At 36.3% G+C, this 21,683-nt stretch overlaps 2 protein-coding genes and 1 non-coding gene across 6 annotated transcripts; 2 read left to right on the top strand and 1 right to left on the bottom strand.

Annotated features, from left to right (window-relative positions):
• Positions 1-7,096: 7,096 nt before the first annotated feature.
• Positions 7,097-12,642, top strand: LOC137742067 (DEAD-box ATP-dependent RNA helicase 20). Of its 2 annotated transcripts, none has more exons than XM_068481813.2 (14): positions 7,097-7,761; positions 7,938-8,030; positions 8,138-8,302; positions 8,404-8,499; positions 8,611-8,685; positions 9,086-9,247; positions 9,378-9,458; positions 10,019-10,117; positions 10,407-10,502; positions 10,897-11,028; positions 11,163-11,237; positions 11,540-11,629; positions 11,730-11,804; positions 11,960-12,642. In XM_068481813.2, the coding sequence occupies exons 1-14, from the start codon at positions 7,462-7,464 to the stop codon at positions 12,134-12,136; spliced, it is 1,716 nt and encodes a 571-aa protein (XP_068337914.2). In that variant the 5' UTR covers positions 7,097-7,461; the 3' UTR covers positions 12,137-12,642. The 2 variants fall into 2 exon arrangements, 1 of the variants encoding a protein (XP_068337914.2); XR_015953140.1 differs by having other exon boundaries at positions 7,336-7,761; positions 11,503-11,629.
• Positions 12,643-14,796: 2,154 nt separating this feature from the next.
• Positions 14,797-14,869, top strand: TRNAR-CCU (transfer RNA arginine (anticodon CCU)). The gene has a single exon. It is a non-coding gene; the product is annotated as a tRNA-Arg (tRNA).
• Positions 14,870-15,163: 294 nt separating this feature from the next.
• Positions 15,164-20,244, bottom strand: LOC137742288 (uncharacterized). 3 transcript variants are annotated; one of them, XM_088679774.1, is made up of 5 exons: positions 19,860-19,998; positions 18,666-18,727; positions 18,069-18,180; positions 16,652-17,445; positions 15,164-16,606 (listed from the first exon to the last, which is right to left on the bottom strand). In XM_088679774.1, exons 2-5 carry the CDS (start codon positions 18,678-18,680, stop codon positions 15,548-15,550), a joined length of 1,980 nt encoding a protein of 659 aa, XP_088535900.1. In that variant the 5' UTR covers positions 18,681-18,727; positions 19,860-19,998; the 3' UTR covers positions 15,164-15,547. The 3 variants fall into 3 exon arrangements, with proteins under 3 accessions (XP_088535900.1, XP_068338217.2, XP_068338218.2); XM_068482116.2 differs by having other exon boundaries at positions 15,164-17,445; positions 19,860-20,204; XM_068482117.2 differs by lacking the exon at positions 18,666-18,727 and having other exon boundaries at positions 15,164-17,445; positions 19,860-20,244.
• Positions 20,245-21,683: the final 1,439 nt, after the last annotated feature.

Below are 21,683 nucleotides of genomic sequence, written 5' to 3'. Positions count from 1 at the left end.
TCTAAAAATTATAATAATTATAACCGTTTAATCAAATTTCAAATGTCTAGATCCCTAGGATTTGGTGGAAGAGATTCGGAGGAGATCTCTTCCCTTGATTTCTAAATAGTCTGAGAAGCAATTAGGTCAGTTGTATGAGTTGTGCTTCGTCCAATGTTGAATTTTGCACATCCTTCTCGATGAAGTCTCAGTCCACCAAATTCTATGTTGGTTCTGACCTTTTTAGAATCTTGGATGTATGAATGGTACACTAAAGTTAAAGATAATGACCAAAAAATCCCAATATCCAAGCGTCACTTTTAAGACACATAATTAAATCTTAAGCGATGGTTTGACGTGGTTTCGTTTGTTGGCAATGGCATTACGTTGCTCCGGTTTAAATTCATAGTTCCGTATCTGTGGTGAATCTATGTTGGTGCTTGTGCTATCATCAATGTTGTTGCTGTTTGCGGGTAGCCTACTAAGGAATTAATCTTTATGATTGTTTGTGCAAATATCACTAGATCGATGAAAACTCATGTGATAACCCTTATAATTGTTTTTGTTACTAATGAAAAATCGCTATCACTTCTCTTAAAAAACATACCGACATGCATTTGAAAGTTATTCCAAACAAATAATGAGCAGTTGTACAACAAGCATGCCTAAAGTGACATTTTCCTTATTCACATTGCGGTTAACTTGATAGCTTCATAAATGGAGAGTCAAACACGTAACAACTTGTCACTTAGAGCATCTCCAAATAATGTGTCAAATTTTAAACATCAAAATGATATTTAATAGCTTATGTGGCAAATTGACATTTTATGTAATATTTTGTTCCACCCGATATGTCAAATAATAATGTTATTTATTAAATTTTTTAATTTTTTGTGGGGTTCAATGATTGACACAACCAATCAAAAACTTGAAAAACACAACAACATTTATTATATATTATATTAATTTATTAAAAAAATTCTTTAATAAATTTGACATATGCTGTCAAATTTGACAGCAAAAGGCTTTGCCTTCAATTGACTCAGCGCCACGTAGGAAATTGAAGGCTCGGTTGGAGAGAATTTGCTGTCATTTTTTACTGTTATATACCTACATGGATGTTTTCGCATCTCCTTTGGAGATGCTTTTAAACGCTTTTTTTGCCAAATTTTAATACGTGTGAAATTAAATTGATACATGCCCTAAACCATACAGGTGCAAAGCGTGTTCTGCCCTTAGAAATAAGAGGCATTATTACGGCAATTAGTTTTATCAAATCCATTCCAAACAAAGAAAATGCTTACCATGCATTTTTCTCCACAATTCAATGTACAAAAGGAAATCTGGTTTAACTAAGAAAAAAAATAATAGCATATATAGTATATTAAGTTGGTTTGCAACAATATATGGAAATTGATATTTACACTTTATAATTTTTTTTTTTTTTAGTCAAAATAGTTCATAAGATTCGCATAACTCCTCACTTTAGTCATTAAGATTTAAAATTGATAGAACATGTCACTGAATTTGCCCACCATTAATTATTTTGGTTCTTCCGTAAAAAATCTTCATTAAATAATTGAAAAAAATGACAAAAAATACTCTCAATTTTTGTTGAATCATTTTGGCCTATTGTTTAGTAAAATAAGGGTATTTTTGTTATTTTGTTTCTTATTTAACAAATATTTTTCACAGAATGACTAAAATGATTGATGGTTGACAAACTCATGGACCACTTCTATCGATTTTAAATCTCAGTGACAATTTTTAACTAAAATGCTGTTTACAAAATTATTATTATTAAGGGAGGGGGAAGGGTTCGAAAGTATTACAATAATTTATGATATGAGAATTTTCGAACCCCAGACGCATAGATGAAAACCCAACATTTTATCCACTAATATTCAACCATACGTACTTATCCACTACAATATTGGGTTTCTACCCAGCATCTCATCATCTTGTATTCGTCCCTCAAAAAGAAAAAATTGCACGAAGAATAAACTACACTTTGAGAAGACACTCTAAGAAATTCGTCATGCTAGTTATCTCTCAAACAACATTAGTGAAAAACTGTCCTTTGAGAAGTGCAAAATGATTTTTTTTTTTTTTTTCAAATGTCAATAACAATTTCATGTGAATCGTATGATACACCTCAATGAAATAAAAAATAGAGTCATCACCGATGATGTGATGGCCCTAAAGAATTTGAAGGAGCAATTGATTGCTTAGATATGTAGTTATCTTTTTTTCTTTATAAAAACAAAGTAGTATTGCTTACTCAAATGACGTTGGACTTTGTCCATAAATCTATCTCAAATTCTCAAATATCAACTTCTATTATTTAATTATTTTTTTTTAATAATCTCTTTCTCCACCATCCTTAGACAACCCCTGGTCAACTTTAAGAGAAATGTTTCTTTTTTCTCAATTGCAGGGCTCAACGGCCCATGCGGTTCTACTTCGTTCAATATGTTGTTGTTTATCATGAAAATTAAATGACTATATGTAAGAGAGGCTTGTTAGGATTATAAATCATAAATTGCAGATTTAAGAAACTTCGCATGAACTTATAAGTAGTGTTTAAAATATTAATATCGTTGAAAATATTGATCAATATGCAAATTTATAGAAATATCGATATCGGTTGATTTTTATAGAAATAACAGAAATTTGCTAAAAAACGTGAAAATTAAAAAAAAAAAATATTGAGGAATGTCAAATATTGGTTTAAACGAAATATAAAATTTTCTTCGATATTCAACTGATATGTTTAAAATATCAACAAAATCTGTCGATATTAGTCAAAATTTAAGAGTTTATCTGATATGGAGTGAACTTTAAACTTCACTTTCCGTTTCCATATCTTTCTTTGATTTTTTTCATAGAAATATCGATCGTATTGAAGAAATTTCAAACACTTGCTTATAAAGAATTGAGTCACTTCTTCATTCTCGGTTAGTTTTAAAATGAAGCCTCAATCGAAAAATATTTCGAACTTTCTCAGCTAGGTCAAACGGAGCCTGCCCGTTTACGTCAGCATGGCCGGAAAATCATACGCAAATGGAAGACTAGTGCTAACTTCTCGACACGAAAAGTCTTATGGCACTCAAACACGCACAAGGCACAACCTACGACTTCAAATGAAAGTTTACCATACGAAAACAGATAATATAACTTATTGGGAGAGACAAAAAAATAAATGTCAATGCACTTTCAGATCTTCTAGCATTCCTAGGATATTTAGACGGCGTCGTATTAGGTTGCCGTTAAATTAGATTTGACGGGGCGTGGTCGTACCTTATGCTAATCATATTACCTTCCCTAATTACATGCGCTGCCTACCACACCATACGATCCAACTCCTTACGCGTTGTGCATATGTATTGCTTTCTCACCTGACATCTTAGACTCTTCAACGAGAAAATTTTAATTGTGACGAAAATATAAATGGTACACCACGTGTTTTTATGTAAATGGTGGAAAATTTTATTTTTTAAGTTATTAACTTTTTAACACATATATCTCATCATTTAAATAATGACACATGATGTACCATCTCATGTGTCGATTACACTAAAAAATCTCTCTATTTCTACCTATATTTGTGATTTTATACGCGCACACACACAAGAACAACTTGTATGAGCAATAAATCATAATATTTTGGTCCTTACTTAGTTGCAGGAGCGCAGAGGGCTAGTTTGGGCTAGTTTTCGGGTTGCTGTGTGTTTTTTTTTTTCTTTTTTTTTTTTTTTTTTAAATTGTTTTTGTTGTGGTGTGAGAATAAATAGTTGTGAAAAAAAAAGTAAGTTTTTGGTAAAAGATAGTGCCAAAAGTGCTTTTAGCAAAAAAAAAAAAAAAAAAAAAAAAAAAAAAGGGTAGTAGGATTATCAATATGTAAGTTTTATTTATTAGTATTGTTTACCTGCTTCCAATGAAAAAAATGCTTTTTTTTTGAGAAAAATATGTAGAGTTGCTTCTGCTGTATGTTGTTTTGGACCCATGATCGTGATTTTTTTTTTTTTTTTTGTCATCTACCAAACACAAAATTAAGGCCTCAGGTTTTATAAGAAGCTACTTTTAAAAATATTTAAGCAATCCTAAACCAGCTCTAATTAAACCATTAGGGTAATGTAGCATAATAATGACTTTATTATACGTTTTACGAGTAACGTGAAAAATGGAGACTTGCTTTTTCATAAAACAGTCTTAAGTAGGATGAGCGTATGCGAGGACAATTGATTTGTACTCTAGCACTTTTCATAACGAAACTATTAAACAAAGAGACATACTCTTTATAAAAGTGGAGTAGAATAAATAGAGTTTTAACGAAAAACTCATGATATTGTTCACTTTAATGAAAAATCACATTTTTACATTAAAAAGTCAATCTTGGTACTATTCAGTTTACCCTTTATTTTGTTCTTATCGTTAAAACTCAAAATTTTCGAATCATTTTCATTAGTTTTCATTAGAATTAAAACGTAAACACACACACTTTCTCGTAAAACACTTTCTAATGCGAGCAACACTTGGTAAAGACAGGTAGATAAGATCAAGGAAAAACTTGCTTCAATGGAGTTCTTGTATTTCTTTATTTCGATCCTTCTCATCAGCAAATCAAAATTTAATATGTAATTGGAATATTCTTATTTCGACTTTAATAAGATATACAAAGGACATTAAAAAAAAAAAAAAAAAAAAAAAAAAACCCTCGTAAGAAAATAAAAGTTATGCGACCGTTTGAGTCTATAATTTTGCTTAAAGACAAATACAAGGACTTGTCGAGGAGGCCTAGTGCTTAACTGTAGTGGGATACCACCCCAAGGAGGTGGATTGTATACCCTCTCATTTCCAGACTCTTTCATATTTTTCTGTTTGTGTAGTTACGGTTAAGTTACGTCAACATTTTATATTCCTATTACTTTTTATTTGATTATTTATATAAAAAATTAATATAAAATATTAACGTGACTTAACTGTGACCACACATCAGAAGAGAGTATGGAAATAGAAAGACAGATAATCCACCTCTCACCTCCAAAATATAAAGATGCACCTTATGAGGACATAAATTAATAATTAATTTTAATCATCGAAACTAAACATCACTAATCAAATGAGGTTAGAAGGAAGAAGAAGATAGATCCAAATTTGTGGATTGGTGGTGAGGACAAGTTCCAAGGCTTTCATCCCATCTCACCTACCACCATTGAAAAGGATGTTCAGTACAACCAATGGCACGCACTTTCTCAAGCTACCTTCTCCCCAACCATTCTCTTTTTTTTTTTTCAATCACCAAAATCATCCACGTCATCTTTATGTCAGTTGCTACATCACTAGTTATTATTTTTATTATTTTATAAGAAATGTTAAGAAGACTCTTTTAGACGTATGATTATCTCTGTACTCATGAACTCAACTTCATATTTTTGGTACAATATTTTATGGGGTAATGTCAGGATGAACAAATTTTTAAACAAAACTTTTGCTTAAACCAAATGATGTGATTGTTGATGATTGAATTATTAATTAAGTATCAATTTTAACGTGTTTATATCCTATTGGTGACATATCTGTTGGTTTACAAATTTACTTTAAATTTTTTGTCTCCCTAACATTATTCTATTTTATAATATTAGTATGAAAATTAACATTGATGTGTGAGGTAGCAGATAGTCCATCGAGAGTTTCGCTTTCAGATAGTCTCTTTTTCAATATTAAAAAGTTAAATAGAACAGTGACCAACATATGATAAGGTGTATGACGAACATATAACATAGTTTATGGTGGTGAGCAAAAATGCACTTATTTTATTATAAAATTATTATTCTTTGTATCATTTATTTAATAGAGATAAAACTCACGTGATGATACAAATGTGATTAGCGTAACATTACTTTTTTTTTTTTTTTTTATATTATCCATAGACAGTTTCACGGATTACAATCACATGTTAAATATAAAGGAATAGGAGCCCACAGAAATAAGAACGATTACAACGAGGTGGCTTCTCTCATAAATATTGTGGGAGCAGCAAAACTAATTAGGTTTGTCTCACATCGTGACATGCCATGGGAGCCTAAATACAAGTTTGGCTTCTAGCGATGGCATCTGCAGTGGTTTATGTGACTTTGATTTATGTATATATAGGAATTAAAATATAACACAATTTTTACACCATTGTCGGTTTGAGCGAGTTAAGTTCTATCTATTAATTGTGAGATTCATCTAATTCTATTTTTGTATTGGTTATTTTCGTTTCTCTCTCTCAGACTGAATTCATAGGACCGACATATGTGAAATTGGAATCAAACTCAATTCCTTATCCTAATATAGTGGAAGACGTAATGTGCTTGATGTGATTCGCATTTCAACCTCATAGAGACAGATGCTAGTGAGCACATGAGCTATTGATGTGGCTGAGAGCTCTCACGCTACTTATTTATAGATGTGCTTATAAGTAAGTTGTGCAAAAATGGGTCGTTGACCTTTAGGGTTTGCAAACCGACGATAAAATCAAATTCAATAAATCAAGTGGACTGAATGGTTGTCTGCTTGTAGGTTGGGTGTTGAAAATCAAAGAAGGGCAATCACTTATTCTCGTGACCAAACAGTCTTCAAACCAAAGAGTCAAGTGAGAAAATGGGAGACCTTGATTCTCCTATAGCTTGATCATCAAGGGCCACAAATTCCTTATCCTAATGTGGAAGACGTAATGTGCTTCATGTGATTCACATTTCAACCTCATTGAGACAGATTCTAGTGAGCACATGAGCTATTGATGTGGTTGAGAGCTCTCATGCTACTTACTTATGGATGTACTCATAGGTAAGTAGTGCGAAAATAGATTGTTGGCCTCTAGGGGTTGCAAACCAACGATAAAATCAAATTCAATAAATCAAGTGGACTGATTGGTTGTCTGCTTGTAGGCTGGGTGATGAAAATCAGAGAAGGACAATTACTTATTCTCGTGACCAAACAGTCTTAAAACCAAAGAGTCAAGAGAGAAAATGGGAAACCTTGATTCTCCTGTAGCTTCATGCCCAAGGGCCACAAGTACCTAGTAATGGCCTTTAAGGGTAATATCACCTCAAAAGTCGTACAATGAGGTGGCTCCCTTTGGAGTCAAAATCCAAATTTGGTTCCATATACAAGAAGAGGAGAAAGAAACCTAATTCAAATGTGGGTTGAGTCCGGCCCAAAATCATAAGAGGACCCAAACGACGCTGTTATTCTGGCCCAGAAATATGGACTGAAATCTAAGCCCGCAATGACCCAAAGGGCCCACAACCCACAGAGGCCCATGCTAGCGAGAGTGAAAACATTTTCGTGGTATGATCCTTTCGATTGAGAAAGATTGGCCGAACACGCACCTCTCGTTTTTCATATACTCACTCACTCCACCAACAGTCGTCGACGTCGTCGCCGTAAAATCAAACACTGTCTCCGATTTCCGAGAAAACTCTCCGCAAAACAATGTCGTACGTGCCTCCGCACCTGAGGTCGAGCTCACGAACCACCACAACCACCACCACCACCACCACCGCCAAACCCTCGTCCCGAACCCTAGACGATCAGAGCAAGCTCTCCTCCTCAAACTCTCACATCAACAACGATAAGTCGTCCGGTGCTGCTTCCTTCTCCAGCTTCTCGCACTCCAATGCCTCCTCCCGCTGGAGCTCCGGCGCTCTCTCCCAGGCCAGCAGAGCTCGCCCTGACTCCGTCGTCCCTCAGTGGAAGCCCTCCGACCGCGTCCTTGGCATGAAGCCTGAAATGGTTCGACGCTCATCCAGTTATTTCCTTGCATTTTCTGAATTTTGTGCAATTTGCATTTGCTTAGGGTTCTTGCTACAGCTAATTTCACAATGTCAGTCAAATTTCTGTTTGTTGACTTTATCAGTCTGTTTATATCGCCATCATTAACTGAAATTTACGGAATTACATGCCTGTAGATTGAAGAGGTTTGTTTGCGGCTTAATTTGGATGTTTCTGTTAGTCCCGACTCTGCTTCTGCTCCGGCACCGATTGAGTCTTTCACAGATATGGTGAGTCGTCTTTGTGTTTTATCAATCAGATTTTTTACTTCTATTTTTGAATTAGCCTAGTTTGTATATCCATATGATTAACGGACGTGTCGTTCCTCTACTCTCAGTGTTTGCACCCTAGCATCATGAAGGATATCGACAATCATGGATACACTACACCAACATCCATTCAGGCTCAAGCTATGCCAGTTGCCCTCAGTGGGAGGGACCTATTAGGCTGTGCTGAAACTGGCAGTGGGAAAACTGCTGCATTCGCCATTCCCATGATACAGGTCCGTGGTCCTGATAGCATTCTTATGTAGTCTGGACTATATGTGCATGCTAAGTAGTTTTTGGTTTAAGGCATGTTTTAATTGTCATTTTCGATGTACAGCATTGCTTGGCTCAACCTCCTGTTCAGCGTGGTGATGGACCACTAGCTCTGGTATTGGCTCCGACTAGAGAGCTTGCCCAACAAATTGAAAAAGAGGTGATCTAAGCTGCAAAAGATCACAATGAATTTATGAGTATATGATTGTTAGTCTGGAATTTATTTCTTAGTACTTTTCTGTAAGTGCTAAGTTATATTGTGGTTTTACAGGTCAAAGCTTTTAGTGCATCTCTCGAGTCCTTCAGAACTGCAATTGTGGTCGGTGGAACCAACATATCTGAGCAGGTAATTGATTTGGGGGAATAACTGTACATTTTATTTCAATAATTGTTCTTGATCTTCTAGGTGTTGTGACTCTGGAAATTTGTTAGTGCTTGTCGTTCTCTCTTGGTTTTGATAATGCCTAGGTGTGGGCTAGGGTTTGAATCAATGCTTCTAGTGTTATAGATTCTTATGAACATATGTTTCTCCCTAATGCCCCCCCTCCGCCCTCCTCCCCTCTGACCTGTGGTATGAAAAGAAAACACTTAACCTCATACCTCCCTTGATTTCTCATGCAGTAAGACTGAGACATGCCTTTAGTGCAATGTTTTTTTTCAATTTTATGTCATTTTACGGAATATATATCTTATTAGTCTCTGCTAATACTTGTTTCGTTGTGTATTTCTACTGGATGGATTGACAGAGGTCTGAGCTACGAGCAGGAGTTGATGTAGTGGTTGCCACTCCTGGAAGATTTATAGATCATTTACAACAAAGGAACACTTCTCTCACTAGAATTTCTTTTGTTGTTCTAGATGAAGCTGATAGAATGCTTGACATGGGATTTGAACCGCAGATAAGAGAGGTATATTGTCTCAACTTTTGACGTGAATGTGCCTTTTACTTTCTATTTCTTTTTCCTTAAAAATGGAACAACTATCTGATTCCCTGTTTAATTCTGAAATGATATGTCACATATTTTGATGCCATTTTAGGTGATGCGGAACCTTTCTGAAAAGCATCAAACTTTGCTGTTCAGTGCAACTATGCCTGAAGAGATAGAAGAATTAGCTCAGGTAAGGTTTCCACTTGATTACTTTCTTGTACGAGCTTTTATGAACATTATCATAGTTGATGTAACTAAGTAATTCTATTCATAGTTTTTGTAACTAAATAAGGGAAAGGCGTCACTGTGGTTCTTTCATAGAATCAACCTTCTCATTTTACAATCTTATGTTTCTATGGCTTATTTTTCCTGTATGTTGGGTCTGAGAACCTTCTCTCTTTCCTGTGACATATAAGCCATTGGCTCTTCTTTTGGTCGTAACATAATGTTATTTTCTTGCTCTGCAACAGGCAGATTGGTATACAGACCTATTTATCGCTTTGCTTACCAGATGGACAAATTACTAACTAGACAATCTTGATTGTATGAATAGAAACTACTGCATTATACCTTTAGTGCAACGTAGTTTTACACCAAGTTTGAAATGAATTTGTAGTTTGTTATTTTCTAATATACCAAAACTGGTATTGGAATACCTTTAAGATCATTATGCTCGCTTGCTCTCTGGTTTAGTTAAGACTTTCATGCTCAATTTCAGTGAAAACTTATTCTAGCTTTTATTGTCTTCAGGAATACTTAACTAAACCAGTGCAAGTGAAGGTAGGAAAAGTGAGTAGCCCTACAGCAAACGTAACTCAGACTTTGGAGAAGGTTCCTGAGAGTGAGAAGGTTGGTTCACCCAGAATAAGCAATATTGGTTTCTCTGCATTTTTTTTTAAATTCTGCAGTCTGTGATATTGTCTTTTCTTTTTCTTTCCTTTGGGGTGGGGATGAGGTTTCTAGGAATTTAGTGCTAGACCTATGGTGTGGAGAGTTGTTCTATGTATATTTGCCACTCCCTGCGTATTTCTGTGCTTGATGATGATCTTATCATCTTTGGCTAGCATATTTCGCAGATCTTTTACTGGGAGAGTTCTTGGCCTCGTTTTAACTTGACAATTGTGCTTTGTCTGTGTAGACTGATCGGCTTTTGGCTTTGCTCGTAGAGGAGGCATCTCGGGTTGAAGGAACTGGCCATCCCTTTCCCTTAACTATTGTATTTGTTGAAAGGAAGGTACATTATGCTTTATACTTTATTGTTACTTGATTATGACTAGCATCATTTCAAGCTTATAATTAATGGTGATGGGTATAAATAATTGATGAACAAGTTCCTGCGTTGCTTGCATGTCTTCCAAATCTCTATATTGTGGATGGCAAACTCATTTATGATTTGGTTTAAAGGTCATTATCGTGAAATTTGTATTAGTGAAAAGTTTGTGCAAATTCAATTTGAAGTCTTTCCTGTTCTTAGTGCAAGATGCTATGCCTTGCTTGCTAGACGGAAAAATTAATAATCTGGTGTGACTTAATGTTCTCTCGTTACTAACTCTTTTTGCGAGGCCCTGCATTTTACATTTGTATGGCTCATTCATGAAATTTGACATTGAATTTGGGTGTGCATGTAGACGAGATGTGACGAAGTTGCTGAAGCTTTGGTAGCACAAGGGTTGCATGCAGTTGCTCTTCATGGTGGTCGTACTCAAACTGAACGAGAGGCTGCTCTACGTGATTTTAGAAAAGGCACTACCAGTATTTTGGTACATGCACTGCCTTGTGGTCTATTAATTTCACATTTTCTTTATATCTGTTCATCTTTGTCTGATTCTGCTTGAATATAAGGCAGCTTTAACATCACCAATTATCAAGTGTCTGATTGAGACCATGTGTGTAGGTCGCCACTGATGTTGCATCTCGTGGATTGGATGTCTCAGGAGTTGCACATGTTATCAATTTGGATCTTCCAAAGGTATAGCTGGTTGCGATGGAAGGCCTGCCTCTTGGTTCATTTATATCTGGAATCCACTAACCCAACTTAGAAGCTTATCTGAAAATTGGCTATAATTTAGGCAGCTCTTATCAGAGTTTCATTTCCGCCATTGTCCTTAACAAATAGGTGGTGACCTTTGGTATATGAATAGCGTCAACTTGTGATCATAAGTCTGTTTGCTATCATGTGATAGCATCTCAATAGCCTGGTCTTTTCAGTTGCTATTAAATTTGTTGTGAAATAGCAAACCTGAAGCTTCAGTTATGGCTACCTCAATATAGAGCATGGAAGATTATGTGCACCGGATTGGAAGAACAGGAAGAGCAGGATCAATGGGACAATCTACTTCCTTTTACACTGATCGTGACATGGTACCTTGCTCTCCACCTTTTCTTATTGCTTCTTCTCACTATCTCTCTTCCATTAGCAGAATATAACTCTTCATTCTCGATTATTGATGGCACACTGTAGTTCCTCGTGGCAAATATAAAGAAAGCAATATCAGATGCTGGATCTGGGAATGCTGTGGCTTTTGCAACTGGGAAGGTACTAATTCTGAGATATGCTATCAACAGACATTGCTTTTGCATCGTTCTAGTGCACAGAATTTCTTTCTCATTTATAAATAATCTGGGTAGAAAGAAAAGAAAATTTTGTTTCATGTGTTTATAAGCTTGGCAATTTTTGCTATTGACTATCAGACTGCAAGAAGGAAAGAGAAAGAAGCAGCAGCTGCTCAAAAGCAAGCTAGGGTTGCCTTATCCAATAGCTCAACAGCGGGACCAGCATCAGTAAACATTGAGGATAAGTATCGGTTCATGTTTGCTGATTCGAACAATAAAAAAGAAGGTGCAGCAGATAGTGCTTGGGACGATTGATGAAGTCTACCTTCAGTGGGTTTTTAAATACAAGCAAAGATTCACTCGTGGGGCTTCAAGATTGACGTTGGTAAGTAGTTTGTGTGGAAGCTAGAATAGAAGTGCCCGGACTCTCTCCCCCCTCCCTCGTTCCCTCGGTCTTCCCTCTTTGCCCATCCATACCTCATGGCCTCTGTCAGCTGTAAACGTGCCTGTGCTGCTTTATGCATGCTTGTCTTGCAACCTCGGTAAAGTGATAGAGGCGTGTTGCTTCTGACTTGAGGCTTGGACTACAAAGGTGCTGAACACGATTAGTTCCTTGTGCGTTGTCCGCGTTTCAGGTCTGTCGTTTACATTGTTAGTGTACCCAGAATCTGTACTAAGGATGAATGATTTAACGGATTTAGAGACTGTAAGGTTGGCTCATAGGTCTTCCGTTGTATATCTTAAAAATGAAGTTTTCTTGAGATGTTTGTATTGGAATGCAATATTTGAATTGATTATGGCTTCACTAGAGGCATATACAATCTCACGGTTTCGGTCCCATACACGAAAATATGGGTTTAAGAATCGTTTCACTAACACATGAAATCAGAAGACCGCGAGTTTCTCCTTAAAATTTGTAATTAAATACCTCAAAGTTAGAAATCAGATTAACCAAGGGGCTAGTTTATTCGATTTCCCTTTCTTTGGTTTGGTATTGCTGTGCTTTGAAAAAAAACTGCTTCAGCTGTGATGTGAGAATAAGCTTATTTTTTATGCTTCATGATTTCAGCTGTTTTTCACCCAAAACTGTGAAAATAAACTGTTTCTAAGTGTTTACCAAACACTTTTTAGCTCAGTTTTTTTTTATGTTCACTTTTTATAAAAACACCTCAGTAGCAAATCGGTACTTACTTTCCCTAATTCTAAGTTCTCCGATTGCTTACTCATCTCATTTCTTCCAAATAAACATGCCGGAAAAGAAATCTCATCGTCATTGATTAACAAGTTAAGAAATAGTAGTTAACTCAATAGTTAGATTGATTGAGAGGCCAATATATAATATTTAGTAACTTTAGGGGTTCTTTTGTCAATTTAAAAAATACTTGGATGGGACGTGTAATTAGACTATTTTATAAATATTGTCTGCGACTTCAAACGCAGCGGCCTGTTCAAAGTCGCTTTTCTTTGCTGCGCGTCATCGTTGCTCCTCTGTTTGCGTTTGTTGTGAATTCAGATCCAAAAAATGGCAGGTGGACTCGCAGCACGTTTCTCGAAGCTCTCGATTCCCCAATCCTCCGATGTAAAGGCCGCCGCCATGTGGGGCGTCGCCGCCGGCACCGGCGCTCTTTGGTTCGTCCAGGTCTAACCCCTCTCTCTCTCTCTCTCTCGCTTCCCACTTCACTTCCTCTCATCCCCAATTTATTTATTTATCAAAAATCGCATATTTATTTATTCTTTTTCCCAGTAAATCCGTAGATTGAGCAACAGATTAGAAAACTTCAGAAACATTATGATTCTAATGGTTTTTCTTTTTATTTATTTTAATTTGCAAAAAATTAACAGCCGTTTGATTGGATAAAGAAGACATTTTTCGAGAAGCCTGCTGAGACTGAAGGCCAATAAATTTCACGATGTTGCTGGATCTGGATCCGTCGTAACGCAATTTTCATCGTCGTTTTCAAGTTTCAATGAGCCAACCAATCAGAGGAGAGATTCTAATTTCCCATCTGTTTCAATAATTTGCTTGTTTTAGAATTTCCAAGGGACTATTTTTTTTTTTTAATTGAATATTCTCTTTAAGATTTGGTTGTGGTTTTTGCTATCTCTTGCATATGAGTTTCCAATTTTTGACGTCATATTATTCTACATTCTGCATATTGTTTAATTGAGCTAGAATATAGTGAAACATAGAAAATCGAGCGCAGTAGCATTTCACGATTCATATAACCGATCTCATTTAGTGAGCTAAAATTTGGTGGTGGTGGATGTTATAATCGTTTGGGACAGTTTATATACGAAGCACTTATCCTAAATGTTTTTGCTAAAAGTGCTTTTCTTGTGACATGTCGAAATTCTTACAAAAACTTCTAAGTGCTTAGTGAAAAAAGCACTTGGTGATGCTCATTGAAGAACAGCTTTTAAGACCCAAAAGTTCTTTGAGTTTTTTTTTTTCTAGGCATAATCAAAGGTACGCTTTTAGTCATTTTAGAAATAATCTTAAACAAGCATGACTAACGTCTTGTATGCATAGCTAAATAAGACGCCGAGGTTAAAACAAATTTTATCATAATATTAGTGCTAGAAATCCTAAGGTTAATTTTTTTTTCGTTTTATGTTGAGTTTCGCGTGTTGAGCTAGTAGAAAATCGAGAGCGACCAACATGAGCATAAATTCTTGGTTGGGGTTGCCTGTGCCTCTCCTAACGGGTTTGCATGCGAGTCCATAGAGTTTCACTCGTTTTGAGCACGCCACTATGTGGCAGCCGTTTCCAATACTTTCTCCTACGTGAAAGGTAGTTGGATGTCGCACTCTTTATCTAAGAATTTCTCTTGCGTACGAGAAAAAAAAAATGTAAGCGAATCGACATGATAACAACTTACCACATAGTCTTCCTCATGGGGTCTTCCGAAGGTTTTGGGTCTAAGAACCATGTCAGACGTTTATAAGAATTAATGAAGGATTATTGTCAACAACAAGCGCCTGTAGCTCAGTGGATAGAGCGTCTGTTTCCTAAGCAGAAAGTCGAAGGTTCGACCCCTTCCTGGCGCGAATCTTATTTCCTTTTCTTTTCTATTTTTTTTGAGGTCAATTTGCAAAGTGTTAGCTAAAGAAATTCAACAGTTCAAAATTTAATTTAATTAGCTAAATATTAAATCTTGTTTTTGACAATAAATTAAGATCACTCGGTAATTTTTTCTGTTGATAAAACATTTGGTTGGCGTATACGCTCATAAAAAAGGTCATTTGCATTACACGTAATGAAATTAATAAAATTGAGAAAGATATGACACATATTGAAAGCCTAGGAGGCACAAAACCAAATAAAAAGTTCGGAGGGTAAGATGATAAAATCCAAAAGTCCATAGGCCTTTTTTTCCCTAAATTTTAAATAGCAAATGAATATGCAGTCATGTGTCTCAAGTTTGCACACTTTCAATTGTGCCAATTTCAACCCCAAAACCAAACACCAAACACCAAACACCAAACCAGAATTATCACGCAAATTTCTGCCCTCTCCACCATTTTTCAGGGCAAATTAGTGACTCAAATGGGTCCTTAAGACAGGACCCCTCTGCATCTATATGTATACTACACTACACAAACCTCACATTCATTCAACCATGAGAGAGCATGATCACTCGGCTGGCCATTTCCAAGCCGATACAAAAAAAGGCACTCAAAAAATTATGTATTATACAAACGATGACAGCATGTTTTGTGTTTAGCTTAAGTTGCCAAAACTGGAACTCTCTTGTTTCCCATGCACGCCTGTCTAAGCCTATGGTATCCGTTCCTGTAATGTTCGAGCGAGAAGCATAGCTGCCTTATAGCTTCTCTTTTTTCTTCTGCTCCTTCCATGATCACAACTCTTTGCCTCTGAATCTCCTCTTCGAGTTCCTTTGCTCTTTCTGTCAGCTCCTCCACCTGTTTACGCTCCCCTTCAGCCCCGTTGAGCAGTTCTTGATGTTCCGTCTGCATATGCTGCAAGGTCTTGTTTATCTCATTGATCTGATCGTCTCTTGAACTCACCTCTGCCTGTAGTGTTGTGGCTTTGGTGCTAAGCTCATATCTTTCTGTTTTCATTGCATCAAGGGCCTTGTTTAAATTCTCCATTTGGTTGCTTCTCTCAAGGATGTCTGCCTTCAACTGTGCGATCTCGCCATTCAGTCTCTCCTCCATTTCTGCTTTTCCAGACTTCATCTGTCTGATTTCGTCTTCCAACAACCGAGCACGAGATTCCCAGTCTTTAATTTGCTCCTCTAAACGTGTCCGTTCTAATTGCAATCGAGATATTTCAGCCTTAACCTGTGCTTTCTCGGGGAAAATCTTCTCCTCGGCATCAGACACTGCTATTTTCAAATCCATGACTTCATTATCCCTGTCTGTTAAACTATTTTTCAACCTTGAAATTCGTTCCTGCAGTTTGGACACCTCTCGTTTCTCTGTGTTGAACTTCGTTTTCCACGAAGAAATATCCTTGTTAGCGGATACAAGTTGACCCTGCAACCGTCGGATTTCCTCAGAGGCCTTATTACTCTCAAGTTGCTGTCTCAAACTTGCAATCTCTTTTTCTGAATGTTGAAGTCTATCTTTTGTGGCTCTAAGCTCTTTCATCAATGCCTCAATCTTGCTATCTGGGTCTTGAACTTCTCCCGACCCACCAACCGTTTTATGAATCTCTGACAATTCATCTATCTCCCTGTCTAGCTCACCCTCATGTATCTTGGCCTCTTTCGGTTTTGATAATTCAAGTGCAAGCTTAAGATCATTATTATGTTGCGGAGACTCTGGTTCAAGTGCAAGCTTAAGACCATTATTATGTTGTGCAGCCTCTGGTTCAAGTGCAAGCTTAAGACCATTATTATGTTGTGCAGACTCTGGTTCAAGTGCAACCTTAATACCATTATTATGCTGCGGAGACTCGTACCTTTTGAGCTTGATGTTCAACCTTGCAATCTCTTCTTCCGATTCCCGCAATTTTTCATTTGTGGTTGTCAGCTCCTGCTCATATTCTGCAATTTTTGCAGGAAATTCATCGGAATGATCAGGTTTTGCACCCGTGAATGAACTGTCTACACTTTCTTCCTGTAGCATCCGGAGCTTCTCCTTCACTTCACGAAGCTCAATTTCCAATTCAATTATCTTTCTCGTCTGCCCATGATCAAGACCATTTGACAAGGGAGTTGAATAATTGTTGACTGAAGAATCATCAGATTCTGGCTCGGAATCAGTTAATGAAGATGATTCGTCTCCCTCTTTCTGGTAATTATCTGAGCCGTTTCCACCAGGGCCAAGGAAGAAATCAAAGCCAGCAGCACGAGGGCCAGATTTCCGACGACCTAGTCTTCCAGGTTGGACATCAGGAGATGGCAATGCAGATGGGAGTTCTGAACCAATGTCAGAAAGGCATGAACTCTGGGATTGGAGATCTGAGGGTGCATTCTTCCGCAATTCTCCTGTCACATGATCATAACGTTCGGCCAGGGACCGGTACAAGCGATAAAACTCTTCAACATGAGCAATCAATTCAGGCCTCTTTTGATAATACATTTCTGCCTTTTTTGCAAATGTATCCCCATCCTCTTCAACCAGCTTCAACATCCCCTTGATGCTCCGATCCATCTCTGAGGAGAAAGATCGTTTGGTCATTTTCATGAGAGGCATTTTGGTGAAAAATCGATTATAGCAATCACCACTTTAGAACTTTGACAAAAAAAAAATCGACTCTTTAGATATTTAAACATGCATAATTTGGAAAACCAACTTCCTCCACCGGTTTGGGCAGTTGGGGTTGAATAACCCCTATACCATTAGACCAGGAGAAGTAACACTAAAATTATACAACCGTAGTCCGATTTGCCCATTTTAACCTTGCCTTCATTTAGAATGTGCAACAAGAAATCTTTGATAACGTATAAGAAGAAGAAAGCATTAGCTCAAAATAGTAAAACGAATCTGACTTAACCTAGAATTCCTCGTAAATAAGTCAAAACCAAATATAATACCGATGCTCGAATTTAGCTAGGTCAAGCTGAATGAAATTTTATAAACGGATTACTATTTTTTAAATTTAACCTAGGCGTAATATCTTTCATTTTCTATGAGAAACTAGATATGAAGCATAATATTGAGGAAATTCATCATTAGACATCTCTTTCCTATGCCTTTGTGGCATTGCATGCGACATCTTAAAAATAAATAAATACAAAAGTTACAAATTAGACCAAAAGAGGTGTTTGTTGCTCACCCTCGAGATTATCTGCAAGCCACTTAGAGTTCTTGGGACCGATGTGACTATCCCACCACCACAAATGAGACTTTCTTGATTCGAACCTCTTCATAGTCTTATTGGACTCAACCTGAAATATAAAAAACAAGATATCTTATGCCTGATCCGTGAAAGACCATCTGCTATTTAGACGCTTGACTCTACGATGCAAATGTTTCATTCAACACTAAACCTTCGTGATGCTAACAATTTGTGCTCTGATCTAGGTTTTGCATATATCATATTAGTATAAAAGTCACCAAAATGACAATCACCGCTAATAGTATGCTTTCCTACTGCAATTTTAACATATTCATTTTTATTGGCATGTACCACTATCCCACCAACCATGTTTAAGTTGACAACACTCTTTCTATCCATTACATAATGCTGCAGCAGGGCTGATCTGTCATTCCGACTTAGTTTGACACGATCAAATTTAACTCAAATTCATCTGGACAATGTGATCATGGCCTACGCATATGAATCGTTCAGTTCTCTAACTACAACAACATATCAGAAACTGCAGAATTAGCAAAGCTGGTGTTTGCTGGAATTCTGAATTTCAGTTCTTACCAAGGAGTTGGCCATTTGCTAATGTTGTTGAAACTTCGAGTTGATACTTTCGCTACAATAACCTGTGTCCCAAGCCCACATACAAATTAGTTCACAACTTCAGTATTTACATCTAATGTCAAAAAATCGAATCAGAAGTTACACACTTCACCTAAATTGACAGAAGGAGCTCTCATAATAGGATAATAGTATAGATAAATTACCATAGATGTCCTTTTTCTTACTGAAAGATATTCTAAACCACTCTAATCTATGGGAAGGGGAATTCAAACTTGAGTTGGTAAAGGTAGGCAAATGTCCGGAGAAAGGTAACGTTCCACTGTAAAACCAATTGGCTATACGGAGAAGAGTAACCCAACCTCTTGTAAGCTCTTGCAAGGTTTCTATTTTCACTAACGTAAGACTCTTTTACCTTCACATCCTGACAATGTCAACTGGCCTAACTCATACACACTTCATGAAAACAATGCCAGCAAAAGCTGGACTCCAAAGAGGGCAAAAACAAGCCAAGTTCAGTTGGGCCTACAGAACTGGAAAGTGGGCCGGCACACTGTTTTATGGGCCCATAAACTGTCCTAATAAAACAAGAAAAGGAATAAAGTAAAAGAAAAGAAAAAAATCTGAATCTATGGGTGTCTGGTGGGAATGATAAGGAAAAAAAGAAATAAATAAAAAATCTGAATCTGAATCCGCGGGAAAGGAATGCATATGTCGGAAACAAAGACAGTCCAGGCTCCAGCTAATTGCCCCACATCCCTCACCTTCCATTCCAACAGGGGGTAAATTTGGTAGATGGAGAGTTAATAATTACTCAATTATATATTATATATAAATATCTTAATTTACCACCAAAGAAACAAGAAATTATAAATAAAAGATAAAAATTCAGCAATTATTCTTGATCCTGAACTTGTAATCCAAATCAGAAGTGGCTGGAAATTGTATAGTTTGATTGTGAGTATACATGCATGTATAAGAACTTCAAGAAACCCGAGAAATTGTAAACTTCAAGAAACCCGAGAACTTGTAAATTCTGATTTAAGCTAACTGCATGTATACGAACTTCAAGAAACCCGAGAAATTGTAAATTCTGATTTAAGCTAACAAGCTAATAAAACCAGCAGAATCACATAAAGCAGCCATCTTTATGACCAAAATCAAATACCCAGATGGAAAATTCATTAAAGTTCTCACCTTTGAGCTTTGTTCTTGCAGACTGAAGAGAACAGATCCCAGTGCTTGAAGGAAGAGAGAGAGAGAGAGAGAGAGGAGAGTGTTTGGGAAATGTGAAAATTTGGGTTTGAGGCTCCACTCCGCAAAAGTTTCAAATGGGAAAGAGAGACAACTTTTTTGTTCCCTTTTGATCTTGTTTGCTTCTTCTCCCAGCTCTCTCAAATGGAGCTGAGATTAGGAAAAGTTGTATGGAAAATAGAATGATTCAACAAAGTCAAAATCACTTATTTTTTTATTTGAATATTTTGGTATTTTTGGACAAGAAAATCAAATAAACAATTATGGTGTCCAATCACTTTGTCAATTGACAAAGTTGGAAGAGGCAAGGCACTAACATGTGACACGTGACCCTTCTCAACGTCCTGCATCGTTGCCCTATATCTGCCGTCCGTTTCAAATTTTACATTTTTTTAAGGATATTCCTATTGACACTTTTTTATTTTTTCTTGTTGCACATTCTTTTTAATTATAGACGTCAGATTGAATAAATAAGAAAGAATAAATAACAAGTTTAACAGCAAGTGTGTGACAAAATTAAGAAAAAATATGTGAAAAGTAAAATAAAGTATGTGGATAGCATCCATTCTTTTTAATTCTTTTGGTCAATAGTTTCAATTTTTGTTTTATTTTGGTTGGTTATTATTTTCTAGTTGACATAGAATTATCAAAATTATATATGCCTCCTATCTTTATTGAATTCTTCCACTTGACCTCACCGCCCAAAATTTTGATTTCTTCCAAATTTACATCAAGAATTAAGTTTTTGGTCCAATTGATGTGGACTCATTTTCCATCCCCATCTTTACTCAAGGCATCGTGGGATTAATAATCTGCATAATAATTTAATGTCGAATTTGTTATTCACTAGAGTCAAATTTAATGTGGTTCAAATTTGTCTTTGGAGAAAATTAAACCTAAAACCTTTCACTTACAAGTGCAGAAGTATATCACTAAACTGTAGTACTAAATCACATAAAATATCACATTTTTGTGTCATATTTGAGCACCACATGATATCCTTAGCATTACTCTATCCTCATCGATTAAATGTAGCATGCAAAGGGGAAAAAGGATAAGCTTTGCTTGAGCCATCAGATTTTGTTTCTATTGGAAATCAGGAAAAAAAAAAAAAAAAAGAGACATGATATGATCACTGACCAAACAATGGACAACAATTGTGTTAAGAAACATTATCCATAAGTCAGTCTAACTCTCAATTATAGGAATTTTTGTTCCATAGCTACCTACGTAACACAACCCACTTGGTCTTCTGGTTCCTGCTTAAGTTAATCAGATGCAAAATGATTTATGAGATTGTCATAACTTATTACTTTGGTTTTTAAGATTTAAAATCGATAAGAGCGGTCTCTGAGTTTGTCACCTTCATTTTAATCATTTTGTGAAAAATCTCCGTTAAATTGAAGAAATTACCAGTTCAAGGAGAGGGGTTGATTTGACAAAAGTACCCTCAATTAAACGGAGATTATTCAAGAAATAACCAAAATGATTGACGGTGGATAATTTTGGGGATCATTTATATCGATTTTAAATCTTAGAAATCAAAGTGAGAAGTTATACCCATCTCAAAAACTACTTTGACTAAAAAGTTTGAAAGAAAATAAAAAGATCAGATATTTTTACATGCACAAAGCATTGAAACTTGAAAGAGATAAGGCCAGAGGGAAGCAAAAACAAAATTTGAAGCTAATATGTCAGGAGGAAGATCAATGGTAGAGAAGGAGAGGACAAAGAGTGGAATAATACTAAACTACCCTCATCATCATC

Source organism: Pyrus communis, chromosome 11 (genome assembly GCF_041283825.1).
Source record: "Pyrus communis isolate YQ-2024b chromosome 11, ASM4128382v1, whole genome shotgun sequence".
In the NCBI taxonomy this organism is placed as follows: domain Eukaryota; kingdom Viridiplantae; phylum Streptophyta; class Magnoliopsida; order Rosales; family Rosaceae; genus Pyrus; species Pyrus communis.
The sequence above is the reverse complement of the archived record's forward strand: the minus strand, read 5'-3'. Positions and strand labels throughout refer to the sequence as shown.

Bases quoted from the DNA above. Each gene is read 5' to 3' on its own strand.
- LOC137742288 (XM_068482116.2), bottom strand. The intron at 17,446-18,068 runs GTGAGCAACAAA...CTTTCTCCTCAG, and splicing joins GCTTGCAGATAATCTCGAGG to AGATGGATCGGAGCATCAAG.
- LOC137742067 (XM_068481813.2), top strand. From the start codon at position 7,462: ATGTCGTACGTGCCTCCGCACCTGAGGTCGAGCTCACGAACCACCACA. The intron at 7,762-7,937 runs GTTCGACGCTCA...ACATGCCTGTAG, and splicing joins TTGGCATGAAGCCTGAAATG to ATTGAAGAGGTTTGTTTGCG. The intron at 11,630-11,729 runs GTACCTTGCTCT...GGCACACTGTAG, and splicing joins TTTACACTGATCGTGACATG to TTCCTCGTGGCAAATATAAA.